This window comes from Hemiscyllium ocellatum, chromosome 39, assembly GCF_020745735.1.
Source record: "Hemiscyllium ocellatum isolate sHemOce1 chromosome 39, sHemOce1.pat.X.cur, whole genome shotgun sequence".
Lineage (NCBI taxonomy): Eukaryota > Metazoa > Chordata > Chondrichthyes > Orectolobiformes > Hemiscylliidae > Hemiscyllium > Hemiscyllium ocellatum.
The window spans coordinates 17,045,431-17,059,869 of NC_083439.1; the positions used below are offsets into that span (position 1 = coordinate 17,045,431).

The 14,439-nt window shown below is 40.4% G+C and overlaps 1 protein-coding gene across 10 annotated transcripts in view; it reads left to right on the plus strand.

Annotated features, from left to right (window-relative positions):
- dmxl2 (Dmx-like 2) overlaps positions 1–14,439 on the plus strand; it is a 139,447-nt gene that overhangs the window by 71,223 nt on the left and 53,785 nt on the right. For all 10 annotated transcript variants that reach the window (XM_060853085.1, XM_060853086.1, XM_060853087.1 and 7 more), the window contains 2 exons: positions 472–582; positions 12,024–12,193. In XM_060853085.1, coding sequence (XP_060709068.1) covers positions 472–582; positions 12,024–12,193 — 281 coding nt within the window. The remainder of the gene's footprint in view (positions 1–471; positions 583–12,023; positions 12,194–14,439) is intronic.

Consider the following 14,439-nt stretch of genomic DNA (forward strand, 5'->3'; position numbering starts at 1 on the left):
TTCTTTTTAAAAAAAATACTGCTAAGGAGTGCCTGTAAAATTTAGAATTTTGTATTTTGTACTGAATGTAAATTACTTTTATTGCAGAACTTCATTATCTGAGTTGCTTTACTCAGCCTGTTCTGTGACAATTGGGTGTGTCATGTACAATTCCTCCATCTCAATGTTGAATACTGTCAACATTATATGCGAATAATGTTAATTCCAGAATTAATTTCAACCATTCTTACTTGCATGCAAAGAATAGAATTTCATCTATATTGGACAGATATCAACATGAATGATTTATTAACGTTAAGCAGCTATACCCTGGTTTCCCTCAAAACTGAACTTTCACAAAGCATCTGACTTTAGGTAACATTCTAAAGCTAATGTAAAGGAAAGCAGAGTTAAATCTAAGGTCTGTCCTGTCTATTGGCAACTTTGGTAAAATCTGATTAAATGTTACTTAATTTCTTGTCTGTTTTGAAGGAGGTGAAACACTGGATGAATGTGGTCTACGTTATTTGCTTGCCATGCGCTTACATACGTGTCTTCTGACATCTCTGCCGCCAGTCTACAGGCTTCAACTCTTGCATCAAGGTATGGGATTTGAGCAAAGTAGCATTGTGCAACTTAGTGAGCTTCACTATTTATTGATATAACTCCATAAATAGTATAATTAAAAGTAGTGGTTAAGTGAAAAAGTAGTAACTAAAATCTATTGTTGGTATCTAAGCCGAACATATGAAGTTGCAGATCCACTGAGACTATAACTTGCCTGCGTGAAGGTTAATGTCTCCATTGTCCTTTACCTCACTAATTTCCTTTGTCCCAGTGAGTAAACTTCAAGATTCAAAAAACAAATTGCTGGAGAAACTCAGCAGATCTGGGAGCTTCTGTGGGGAGAAAGCAGTTAATGTTTCGAGTCCAGTTAGAAATGTCATCAGAACTGTTAACAGCTAGGTAAAAGTGGCATTTGTTCTGAAGATGAGGTGAGGGTTATGGTGGAAGGTGGAAAAGAAGGCAGAAACTAGAGATAGGGAGATATGAAAGGGATTTGCAGACAAGGGGTTTATTGATAGTAGACCAGGATAGAAGAAAAGCTGAATAAGTGATAATCAGAGCTGAGAGTGGGAGAGAATGGGTAGGCTGTGCTGAAAGCAAACTATGTCACGACTGGACCAAGTTTGTGGATGGTTTAAAAAAATATATGGAAGGCCAAATCAGGCTGTAAAGCTTTTGAACTCAAAGTCAAGTCCTAGTGATATACTGTTCTACGAGCTTGCACTGAGGCTGGCTGGAACAATACAGCAGGTCTGCAATGGAAATGTTGATGTGGGAATCTGGTGATATGTTGAAGTGGCAGGCAGTTTGAAGCACAGGGTAATTTTTATGGACAGAATGTATGTATTCTGCAAAGTGGTCACCCAGTGTATGTTTCATTGCCTTAATGCAGAAGAGTCCACACTGAACACTGAATACAGTAGACTAGGTTGAATGAAATGTAGATAAGTCGCTGCATCACCTGGAAGCTGTGTCTGAGGCTTTGGATAGTGAGGAGGAATGAGCTAAGTGGGCAGGTGTTTGCATGGTCAGGTGCTATGGGGCACTGGGTGGTGTTGGGAATAGAGGAAGAGTGGACCATGGTGCTTCAGTGGGAGTGGTCTCTGTGGAGCACTGACAAAGTCAGGGAGGGGAATATGTGTCTGGTCATGGAATCCTGCTGAATGTAACAGAAATGGCAACTTAGCATCCTTTGGGTGCAGAGGCTGGTGGAGTGGTAAGTGAGGACTGGGGGAGGACTCTATTGTTGTCATGGGAGAGAAGAGAACGGTCGAGGGTAAATGAGATGGATTGAATACAGGTAAGACTGCTGTCTACCAAGTGTTGGGGAATCCTTGGTTGAGGAAAAATATGGATATTTCTGATGATCCTGATGGAAGGTGGCGTCATCAGAACAGCTGCAACAGAAACGGAGAAACTGGTGGAATGGGATGGAATCCTTGCATGGAGCAAGGTGTGAGGATGTATAGTCCAGGTAACTCTAGGAATGTAAGATTGAAACAAGGAATGTTTCATGTACCTCACAAAGAGACAGACATAACTGGGATCCATGTGAGTACACATGGCAACACCTTTCATCTGAAGAAAGTGAGAAGTTAAAGGAGAAGTTGCTCAGTATGAGGATGAGCTTGGCCAGCCGAAGACGGGTAATGGTGGATTCAGGCCGCCTTTCCAGGATGAAGTGGAAGGCCCCGAGACCATCTTGATGGAAAATGGATATGTAAAAAGATTGCATGTCCATGGTGAATCGAAGCACCTGCTGCCCGCAAACTGGAAATTCTGAAACCAAAGTAAACATGAGAAGAATCACAGATGGAAGTGAAGAGGGACTGGAGAAGGGGTGAAAAATTTAGTCAAAAGAACAAGAGTGGGGGGGGGGGTCTAAGATACCGGCAATCTGAGAAGATCACACTGCAGAGCTTTGCATCGCAGCAGGAGCAGGACAGTCCTTTTTACCCACCCAACCCAGGTCATCAGGATTTCTTGGGGTGTTGGAAAGATTGTGGTGCCCCAAGAAACATCTTAAAAATTGACTTGCCCGTATTTTCAACTGTCCAGAAATGCCTAAAAAGGGAGGAAGAGCATCTGAGGCCGGGCCTACAGCTCAGCCTGCAGCAGCCTCCGAGCAGATTACTCTCCAGGACTTGGTGAACCAGCTCTCGAAATCTCGCGAGATGTTGGGGAAACCGATTGAAGAGAAGCTGGCTCCAGTCTCTGTCATGCTGCAGAAGCAGGAGCAGCTGCTGGGAGACCTGGAGAAGAGGACGGATGAGGTGGAGCACAGGGTCACAGTGGTGGAAGCTGATGCCAGTTCGTTCAAGGAAGAGATCCAAGCCCTGAAGACGCAGGTTTGTAATTTGCGTGACCAAGTGGATGACCTTGAAAACGGGCAGGAGAAAAAAACATTCAGATCATAGGTCTGCCCGAGGGTAAGGAAGGTGAGTGGCCTACGGAATTTGTTGAAGATTGGCTTCTGAAATTCCTTGACTTGGAGACTGGCATAAGAGGATTGAAGATAGAGAGGGCTCACCGGGTCGTAGCACGGAGGTTTGGGTCTGGGTCAACGCCCTCGTCCTTTCCTGGTGCGGTTCCATCATTACCGGGATAAGGAGAGAGTCATGGAAGCTTCTAGACTCGAGGGGAAGGATCCAAAGGCCCTAATTTACGAGGGGTCTAAGATCATGTTTTTTCAAGACTCTTAAGTGACGGTGATCCAGAAACGAAAATTGTATGATGGTGTCAAGAGAAGATTGAAGGAGCTTGGGATTCAGTACTCCGAGATATCCAGCAGTGCTTCGGATCACCTTAGATGGATCCATGCATCTCTTTGACACATCGGAGAAGGCAAGAGACTTTGTGGACAAACTAACCTAAGTTAAACAATTGTAGTATGTATAAATATTGTTGCTTGGGTATGCGTTTATCATTCTGTAAAAGAAATGGAGGAAATCCGGTTGGAGCTTTGTTTTTCCCCTTTTATTTCCTGTATTGATGATCATTTGGTTCAAACTGTCTGGCAGTGGTTAAGATGTACATTTTAAATTTCTAAGTTAGGACATACCAAAGGATGGGGGGAGTGTTTATTCTTTTTAGCTTGTGCATGCGATGCGGCTCTAGCTGGGAGAAGTGAAGGTGGTTGAGATGGTTAGATGCCTATTTATGGGCAGTTCAGGATGGGTAGTTGCCCTCTCCAGGCAGGGAGTGAGTTCCCCTACTCAGCGCTATTGGCGCTTTATATGTTGGTTTGTTTTATAGTTTCGTTTTTTTTAATAAGTTTGTATGTTTGTTAAATGTAGTGGTTTTAGTTTATGTAGTTTTTTATATTTGGTAGATCATGCGACAAGAAGGCTCAGCAATTTGTGGTTCGGATTCCTCCTCTCTGGAATTTAAATGTAATTGCAGAAGATTATGGCTAATGATTTGATTAAATGGTGTACCTGGAATATCAAGGGAACTCACTCACCAATTAAGAGGAAGAAGGTACTCTTGAATCTTAGAAAGGAGAAGGTGGATATTGCTTTGTTACGGGTGACACATTTGGATGACAAGGAGCATCTGAAATTGCAGCAGAATGGCTTTGACCGAGTTTATTTTTCACCATTTAATACCAGAAGTAGGGGAGTGGCTATATTGGTTAGGAAAAATCTCTCATTTAAATTGTTGGGATGTGTTGAAGACACATATGGGAGGTTTGTAATTCTTAAAGCCTTAATAAATGGGGAAGAATATGGCATTTTAAATGTTTATTGTCCCCCAGCTCATCCTCTTAAATTCTTGGTAGATGCTTTTTCTAAACTGAAGTCTCAAGTCTCGGCACATCATTATAGGGGGAGATTTTAACTGCCTCATGGTCCCCACAATAGACAGGTTGTCTAAAGGTACCTCGATACCCTTGGCACAAACTAAACGGTTATTGTTGTGTGGGGAATTAGGATTGGTGGATGTCTGGAGGTGTCTGCACCCTACAGGTAGGGATTTCACATTTTTCTCCAATCCGCACAGATGTCACACAAGGATTGATTTTTTTTCTGACCCCTGCAGTAACCCTGGATCTGGTGGCATCCTGTATGATTGGTAATATTGCCATTTCTGATCATGCTCCAGTGTACATCATGTTAAAATTAAGGATGTTACAGTGGATTCAAGGTACTGGCGAATGAACCCCTTTAATCTCATGGACAGCAAGTTTCTGGAGTATTTCTCTAGGGAATTTCGGGCTTCCTAGACATCAGCATAGGCTCGGTTGATAGTTCATCTGTTCTCTGGGAAACTGCTAAAGCTTATGCCAGAGGGTTAGTTATTTCATATTCCACAAGTAGGAAGCGACAGAAGGGTGAGCAGCAACGTCTCCTTGAAGTAAGGTTGAAGGTAGCCGAGAAGGCCGATTTTGACAGACCCTCGTTGGTCAAACTACAGAGGATTACGGCACTGCGGTCTGCACTAAATTCCGTGCTCACACAGACGGCAAAGAAGGAGCTGGCTTTTGCAAAGCAAAGGTTATACGAGCATGTTGATAAGCCAGGCAAATACTTAGCATACCTTGCCAGAAAAAGAAGTGCCCCACAAACCATTACAGCAATTAGGGAAGGGTCTGGGAACCTAACATGTGATTCTAAAAAGATTAATGTGGCATTCCAGAGATTCTACTCTAAATTATATCAGTCTGAGAATTGTGAGGAGGGGCAGGGCCAAAATGGAATCCTTTTTTAGAGATCTGAAGCTCCCAAGTGTGACTTCCGAACAACAGTCCTTTCTCAATGTCCCATTATCAGAGCAAGAAGTGTAGGAAGCTGCGAGGCAGCTTCAGAGTGGAAAGGCGCCCGGTCCTGATGGACTTCCCAGTGAATTCCATAAGGAATTTATAAGTATACTGTCAGGCCCAATGCTGAATATGTTTAATGATTCATACAGTCATGTTTGTCTCCCACCATCTCTGAGAGAGACCAATATTTCAGTTATCCTTAAAGGGAAGGATCCGGAAGAAGGTGCATCATACAGGCACATCTCACTCTTAAATGTGGACTTTAAGATCCTCTCTAAGGCTCTTGCGTTAAGGCTGGAGACTGTGTTACCTTTTATTATTAAAGAGGATCAGACAGGCTTCATAAAGGGTTGCAGATCCTCCAATAACGTTAGGAGGCTGCTTAACGTAATTCAAGCATGCTAACAGCAGTCAATACAGGGATTGGTGATTTCTTTAGATGCAGAGAAGGCATTTGACTGAGTTGAGTGGCCGCACCTTTTCTATACTCTAGACCGATTTGGTCTGGGCAAAGGTTCTCTACAGTGTACCCCTCGCTGCAGTCATTACCAAGCAAGCAATTTTAATATTTCTAGGGGCAGCTGGCATGGCTGTCCCCTTTCACCATTACTTTTTAACATTGGTGATTGAACCATTGGCAGAGGCCATTCGTGGGGATCTCAATATATCAGCTCCAGAAGTGGGGTCAAAATTACATAAGATCTCGCTGTATGCAGATGATCTAATTTTCTTGACAATCCAGCAGTTTCAGTGCCTTGCCTGATACAGTGCATTCACAAGTTTGGCGCTTTTTCAGAGTATAAGATTAATTTTGCTAAATCAGAGGCTATGCCTATGGGTGGTCTTACGAAAGAGTTGGCTCTTGAGAGTGACTATAGATTCCAATTAAGGTGTTCACGGGGGGTATTGTGTATTTGGGCATATTCATTACTCCAGTTCTGGATTGGCTGTTCAAAGCCAATTTTACTCTATTATTTGAAAAAATTAAACAAGATCTCCAAAGATGGGAGGCACTTCCAGTCTCATGGTTGGGTCAGATAGCGCTTATTAAGACAAATATTCTCCCTTGTTTACTATACCCTATATGGATGCTCCCCCTGATTTTTCAATAAACAAACACTCAGGAGACTGAACAGTTGGTTAAACCCCTTTATCTGGCACTTTAAACGGCCCCTCATTAAATTAGCCAAACTGCAGTTGCCTCACAGAGTAGATCTTCCGGACATTAAAAATTACCAATTAAGCTCGCTTTTGACCTACATAAGTGATTGGGTTTGTGGGGACCCTCTTTTTCAATATGGCTAGATATCGAAGTATCTCAGGCAAGGTGCCCCCTTATCAGTTTTGCTGTTTTTGGTCAAGGTGAGGACAGTTAGGGAATATTGCCATAACCCAATAGTCATCAATATTGTTAAAGCATGGAGGACAATTCAGCAGAGGAAAGGTAATATTGGCAAAACATCTGTTTACACCTTTAGTGGGTATGCCGAGTTTTCAACCAGGTATGATAGATTCAGGATTTAAACGTTAGGGGTATATCTTGCATGGGTGATTTATTTGAGGGAGATGTAATGATGTCCTTTGATCAGTTAGTATGGAAGTACGAGTTACCTAATAGAGACCTCTCGTTTTTTTTCAAGTTAGGGATTTTATTCAAAAAAAGACCACACTTTTGACTGATCCCTACAAATCTGACATAGAAAGAGGGGTACTAAGGGCTAAGAGTACACTCTGTAAGTACTCTATATCACCAACTGGGAGGTGCCACCTCAGATGAGTCTGATCGACTCTGCAAGATGTGGGAAAGAGAGCTGGGTGTTGAAGTTTCTTCAGAGGCATGGGAGGATATTTGGGAGAATGCAAGGAAGATATCAATTTGCAATAGGACCCATGCTTTACAGTTGAAGATTCTCCACAGGGTCCACGTAGCCCCAGACTGTTTGTCAAAATTTAAACCAGGGTATCTTCAGCATGCTCCAAGTGCAAGGTCTGTACGGGTACTCTTATCCATTGTCTTTGGTCTTGTGACAGGGGTTTCAAACATATTGGAGTGCTGTAGTGGGTGCAATGGAGAGGATTTTAGGTGTAGGGGTGATGAAGGACCCTATTACGCTCCTTTTGGGCCTACCCATTGTATTTCCTGCAGGCTCGCACTAGGCAAAACATTCAATATTCTTACATTCTGTGCAAGGAAGAATATCTTGCTAGGCTGGATATCAGAAAAACCCCCCCAGGCCTGTCGGGTTGGCGGAAGATTGTTATGGAGCATATTCCTCTGGATTTTCTCGCAAATATGGTACACCACAAAACTGAGAATTTTTACAAGACATGGCAACCCTTTTTGAAATACCGGGACACAGATTTATCTGCCACACTAACAAGGGCTTTTATATAGGCGTAATAATTGTGTTTCATAAGTCCAATATCCATGGAGGAGGAACTGTGAATGTATGAGTGTTTTGTTTGGCTGGGCTGAGTTATTACTATTTATTTGTTCGTTGTTAGACATTTATTTAGTTAGTTAAATAGCTAGTTTAGGTTTTTTTTTAATTTTATACTTAAAGGAGGTTGGGTTGGAGAATTTGTTTTTATTATTTGGGTTTAGTTTTGTACTATTTGTACTGTTTTGAATTGCATTGTTTTGTATTTGTTGTAATATTTAAAAATCTATTTTTTTCTTAATAAAAATATATTATTAAAAAAAGAAGAGATGTTCCTAAGAGCACAAACTGGTGGAAACAATGGGTCTGCCCAGATGGTCCTGCATACGGATTTGGGGTGTAGGTAGAAGCAGACTGTGTAGAATTGAGAGGCTATGAGCTGGGAGGCTGTTGGGCTGGGTGGGGAGGAGGGAAGATTCCCAGATGAGATAAGGTTAGTGACAGGCATAATGGCCTGAAGTTTGATAATGGGGTCATTGGTGTAGGGGAGATAGAAGGAGGAATAGCATCTCATTTTCAGCTTAGGGATCCTGCAGCCTCTGGGACTCAACATTGAGTTTGATAACATTTTAGAGCCTGATTCATCCTTCCATGTTTTTCCACACCCAATCCTGTCATGATATTGCTTGCTTATTGTGCAGCTAATCCATTCTCGCTCACTCAGGCCTTTTATCATCTTTCACCTTAGCCTACTCATTTTCACTTAATCAGTTTCTTTTCTATCTTGGCCTACTATCAATAATTCCCTTATCAGTCTATCCTTTTTTATATCTTTCTCTCCGGGTTCCATCCACACCTATCCACTCAACTCCTTCACCTCTCCTCATCCTCATGTTTAGCAGAGCTACCAGTTTTTCCTAGCTGCTATCAGTTCTGATGATAAGTCACTGGATTTAAAATGTTAACACTGTTTTCTCCCACAGATACTGCCAGACCTGCTAAGTTTCACCAGCAATTTCTGTTTTAGATCTTCAACATCTGCAGTTCTTTTAAACAAAAGTATTTGTTTTATTTTAAATTCAAGATTTCCTTTGTTTCCTCCTTGGTATTGTAAACTTCCTGATCTCAAGCAACCCAATGCTCCTGTTCACACCCTCTGGAACTCCAACCAACTCTGTTCCCTTTACATTCAGTAACAACACCTTTTACTGTATTGTCCTTGCTCTCTCAAACTCTCAGCATCTCTGCCTGCATCTTTCTCGTTACTGTTACAAACTGCGCAAATCTCTTGTGTACATCCATTTCCCCACTCCTCACCCTCTGTTTATTCCATGCAGCTCAGTGCCCATTCTGGATCCATTCTTTGTACATAATCAGCATTACTGAAATGTAAGTTGTTGTTGCATATATATAACAATATGTAGAGCACTGTACAAAGGGGAAAAATAAATTAAGGCAACTAGTTTTCAGCTGGAAAGCTATGGAAACAGCTGCATGTCACATCTCATCTTGCCTAGTAGCAGGAAGATACTGCAGTTGGAGAGCAACAATATAACTGAATCATTTTCATATTCTAAGTCCTGGCTGTTCTTTGAAATGCAATTATGCTGAAAACCAGTTGATAGAAGCAAGATCTTCTTTACAAACCATGATAATGCCAGGGCTGTGGTAAAAATATTTTGTCCTATTAGCATAGACCTATGTTGTGTTTAACTTAAAGCCACTACCTGTTCGCAATTGGGGATATTAGAGAATATAAGTGGTATAACAAAAATGCTATTTTTGGTACTTTTCTCCCCCTTTCTTTACATGTGTTTTTATTGCATAAGAGCAATCCCCTAGTACAGTGGTTTTCAGCCAGTGTGCTGCAAAATCTTTGGAAAGCAATTCTGCTTAATGGAGCATCGAAGCCTTACTCCCTGCTTTAGATCTCCTCCAGAGCTTCAAAGTCTATTATTCTCCCTGTTGACTGTGTGCATGCCTAGACTTCTCATACCGCTCATGTGGTATGAAAAAAGTGGATGTTCCACAGAATTCTTTGTCCCATTGAAGTGCACCCTGATACTGAAAAGGTTGGGAACCACTGCCCTAGTATCCTGACCAACTGGCTCTTCTCTATGCTTAAATAATGGCATCATAGCTGCAGTTAATCATGTTCTTATGCACTTACAATCTGGGGTATCCTCTTTCTCAACTCAGAGTTTGTAGCAGCCAGGTTATTCCATTATTGCATTCTGCAAACTCGGAATTAACTAGGGATCAATGATCAAGACACTGAACATTGCATTCATCGCAGATTCATTTGTCTCTCAAATAATGCAGTCTGTTCTCTGTGGAATTGTTGTGACTCTATAAGGTATCGTTAACTATGAAAAACTCCTCAAATCACCTCACTGATCATTAAATTATCCAGAAGCTATTGTTGCAAATGTCGAATTGGATCGGTTCCCCAAACTGCTTCAAAATGGAGAAAAAGAAGGCGATGAGCATCTGGATTGAGATGACAGAAGCTAGGAAGAGGAATGGAGTTGGGCAAGGGATGAATAAACTATCTTAGATTTTCCTAGTTTGTAGTTGGAAGCATTTCTGGTTCAACTGTGAATTGACATTGGATCACTTGACACAGTTGTTAGCACTCTTGCCTCTGAGTCACATGATTATGGTTCAGGTGCCACTCCTGTTCTTGATTATTACACAAAAATCAAAGCAGACAATCTACTGGAGTGTTGCAGTGCTATTGTTCATGGTATAATGTTACTGTCTGTACATCTGGCCTAGTGCTCCAAATTCAATTATCATATCAGGGTTTATCATCTGGGGAAGGGAGCATTCATGATGCAATTTATTGGGTTAGTAATCAGCATGGAACCCTCCTATCACATCCCACTATTCTAATGGTGGAAAAAAATGTTTGAAGATATGCTTTTCAAAGAAAAAAAAGAATGTTATCAGCAAAGCATGACAAGAAGCATTTGTTGTGAGACAGGAAGTGAATGCTGCATGCAAGATTTGTAAAAATAAATCACATTTGAGAGGTGATTAATGGGAGCTCTTCAAATTATGTGGAACTAAGCTATAGATAGCATCTCTTGAGAAGTAACGGTATATGATAAAAAGAGAGACAAGCATGAAACCTTGGGGTACTTCAAGGACAAGCTGTGCAAGATTTTTTAACAGGTGGAAGGGTAACCAAACTGAAAAGGACTGCTGAGAAAAAGTAATGGAAGAGAATAGAGTGGTGTATAACAAAATTACTGAGGAACAGAGATTATCATGCAACAAGGCTGCAGTTGCAAAGGGGGCTGGAGAGTACATGCCACAGCTAGCAGTGTTACTGATGGGTGTTGAGGCTACATGTAAAAGAGTCAATTGAACTGGTTATAAATTGAATTGATTGCAATAATACAACTAGCATAGTCAGTGGAATAGGAGTGGACAGCTCTTTTCAAACACTGACATAAACAAAGGTGGGAAGAAGGGGGGCATATGGGAGCTGCCCTACATGCATCAGGGCTACCTTTCAATCCCTTCCTAAAATGCTACCCATTCTTCCACACTACCTCTCCAATCAACCTGGTCCCACACTCTGCACCTCACATACATGACCCCTCCATACCATGAAATCCTGGAACTTGTTTTCTTTGAAAGGTCATTTTCCTTTTTGGTCTCCTTGTGCATTCTGGGCAGTGCCACTTTATAGCTATGGGAGCAGAATTCAGCCATTCAGCCCATCAAGTCTGTTCTGCTATTCGATCATGGTTGACATGTGGCCACTATTACATTGTGGAAGTGCTGAACAATCAGTTTCATTGACCGCTTAAGTAGGCAATTCCACCTCCTGAATAAGGAGTGAAAGTCCACTCTGAGTCATTTTAGCATGCCGTGCAGTTGTCCATTCTCTGTATACTTGTGTCTGGAATGTTGGTGGTACTTGATTCTCATTTGGTTAAAGGACAAAATAAAAGGAAAACTTCTGAAAAATAAACAGGAAACTTTGGGATAAGTAAGAGCAAATTTTATTCATAAGAAGTAATGGAGCTAAGGAATTAACATACATTTCTTTGACTATGAATATATATGTTAAGTAGATTTTAATTTTTATCTAAATCAGTCCTAACTGTATATGATAGAAGGTATATTTTGTGTTTATTGTATTAAGATTTATCTTGTCCATATAGATTATTCAGTAATATTATTTGTTGCTTTGAACCTGTAAAGTCATAGAGTGAGGAATCCAGTCTAATACCTTGACATATCTATAATAGATGCTTAAATTTCTGCTTGAGTTAGTGTAGCATTTCTCGGGACACAGAAATTGTTATTGTACTTTATAGGCTTATCCACGTGCCACTTTGCCTGGGCCTTTCATTCTGAAGCTGAAGAGGAATTGCTTAATATGATTCCTGCCATGCAGAAAGGAGATCCTCAGTGGTCTGAGCTGAAAGCTATGGGAGTAGGCTGGTGGGTTCGAAACATCAATACACTCCGCAAGACTATTGAGAAGGTATTGTAATTGTAACTATACGTTAAGAATTTACAAGTAAGTGTCCATAGAAATTGGCAAATAAACATATTCAGTAATATAAACGCAATATTCCACAAATTTTGGGTGCAACACAATGGGGAAGTTTTGTTTTTGCAACTTGTCTAACATGTTTTGCTTTATCGAGATGTTTTACAATAGTAAAATGTGGATTTCTCATTTGCATTTGAAAGTAAAAGCATCACTATATGTCATGATGGTCATTACTTCTTCACATCATTACCGAGTTGTAATAAATGCATGTCCTTCCATTATTGTGCTCAGCTTGAAGAGAATAATAAGATAAATAGGAGAAGGACAAGGCCATAACGCCCCTCAAACCTGCTCCATCATTCAGTAAGATTGTAGCAGATCTTGTATTTTGGTTTTGATTCTCTTTTCTGCCAGTCCTGTAGTCCTCAGTTCCTGTATAGTTCAACAATCTGTTCATCTCAGCCCTGAAAATATTCAATGACTAACTTACACAGTTGTCTGGGATAGAGAATTCCAAGGGTTCAAGGTATCCTCCTCATCTCAACCTTAAGTGACCTTTACTCTGCAGTCATTTTCAATTATTTCAGCATCTACCCTCTAAGGCTTTTCAGAATCTTCTTTGCTCCAATAAGATCACCTCCTATTCTTCTCAACTTCAATGAGTATACACTCAAACCTGTCAACCTTTCCCTAAGGATAATCCCTTTGTCCCAAGAATGAACCTAATTTTGACATCCTACAGTGATTTGATAGTAAATCACTAGCACTTTTTTTGTAGAATGCTTGCTAAATTTTATTTACTTTAGTTTACGAAAATGAGGTAACATTTGCCGGTGAAAGGATTAACTGTTTTTTATTCTCAAACTATGAGTAGATTTCTTTAAAGTAGCTTTGGATTTCCCGGATAATTCAGTGAACATATACAGCCAAAGATGGCCAAACAGAATGTAACAAATTTGGCCATATCTTTTTGATTTTGGTCTGCATTGAGTTACCTCATCTCTAGGTGAGTATCAAAGAACAAGCTACATGGAATTTGAGCCAGAAGAGAGAAAAAACTTTTAATTACTGGCAGTGAAAATATCTTATTGTCACTGGTTGAAACGATTAAGTGTGATTGTGATTGTTATGATGATTCATTGAATAACCTGCTGGACCTATCTCGACTCCTGCATGAAAATTTACAAATTTGGATGTGATATCATAGGGATGGTAATGTCCAGGAATGATATTTTCTGTAGACAAAACTTAAACAAATACATCCAAGGATTTCTATTGCTCAAATTGTATGATGTAACTTCCTTGCCATATTTCAGGCTGCTGTACAGTATTTCCTTTTTTGTATTTGTAATTTTTATACAGCCATTACTAGATTAGTAATCAACTGTAAAATACAAATTAATATTTCTGCAGGCAAAGGTGTGTAGGGAACTCTTGAATTAACGCAGAAATCAGGAGAACTTGTGATCTGCCCAGTGGGAATAAATAGAGTGACAGTGATGATTGAACTTTATTGGCATATAGTAATTCTAACTCTGCTTTGGTCCATTTTACTGTGAGGACCAAGTTAAGATCAGCCCTGAGTCACAATTGTTCATAGAATCCTCCTAATAAAATTCTTGTACCCAAATGGCATTAACATTCCCTACTTGTAATATCCAAAATTCCTGTGACCCTTTATTGTTTGGATTCCAAGCTCTGTTGTCTCACTACCTCCATTTGGTCTTAAACTTGATCAAAGAAGGGAATTTTAATCAGTCAAATTTAAGGAGCTTTGTGGCGCAGTGATGTCCTACCTGCCCCAGGTGTGCCATAACATGTTCAAATGAGTTGATTAAAATAACTATCAGTCTGTTTCTGAATTTCTCTTCCTTTGCCTCAGAGCCTGCTTTTCTTACTCATTTATGAGGTAACTTGCAGCTTTAGTGTCTGTTAAAGGCATTGCGGAGAAAGAGATTCATTTTGCCAAAGCTTTTCTTCTTGTACTCATCAGGACATTTTACAAGAATACAAATTCAAGGGAAAAACCAACATTTATACTGCATGACAAGAGAACACTGAATGATTGATTGACAAGTGAACTTTGGTAGAGGCATTGCCTATGGAGAATGCAGTGATTTATGCGGGATGATAGTTAAGCTTTGTTAAAGTTTAAACTGGGCAGTTTAACACTGTTTGATCAGGGCATTTACTTGAGAAATGAATCAGTGGCTGGTCTTATCTTGTTGAGTTGA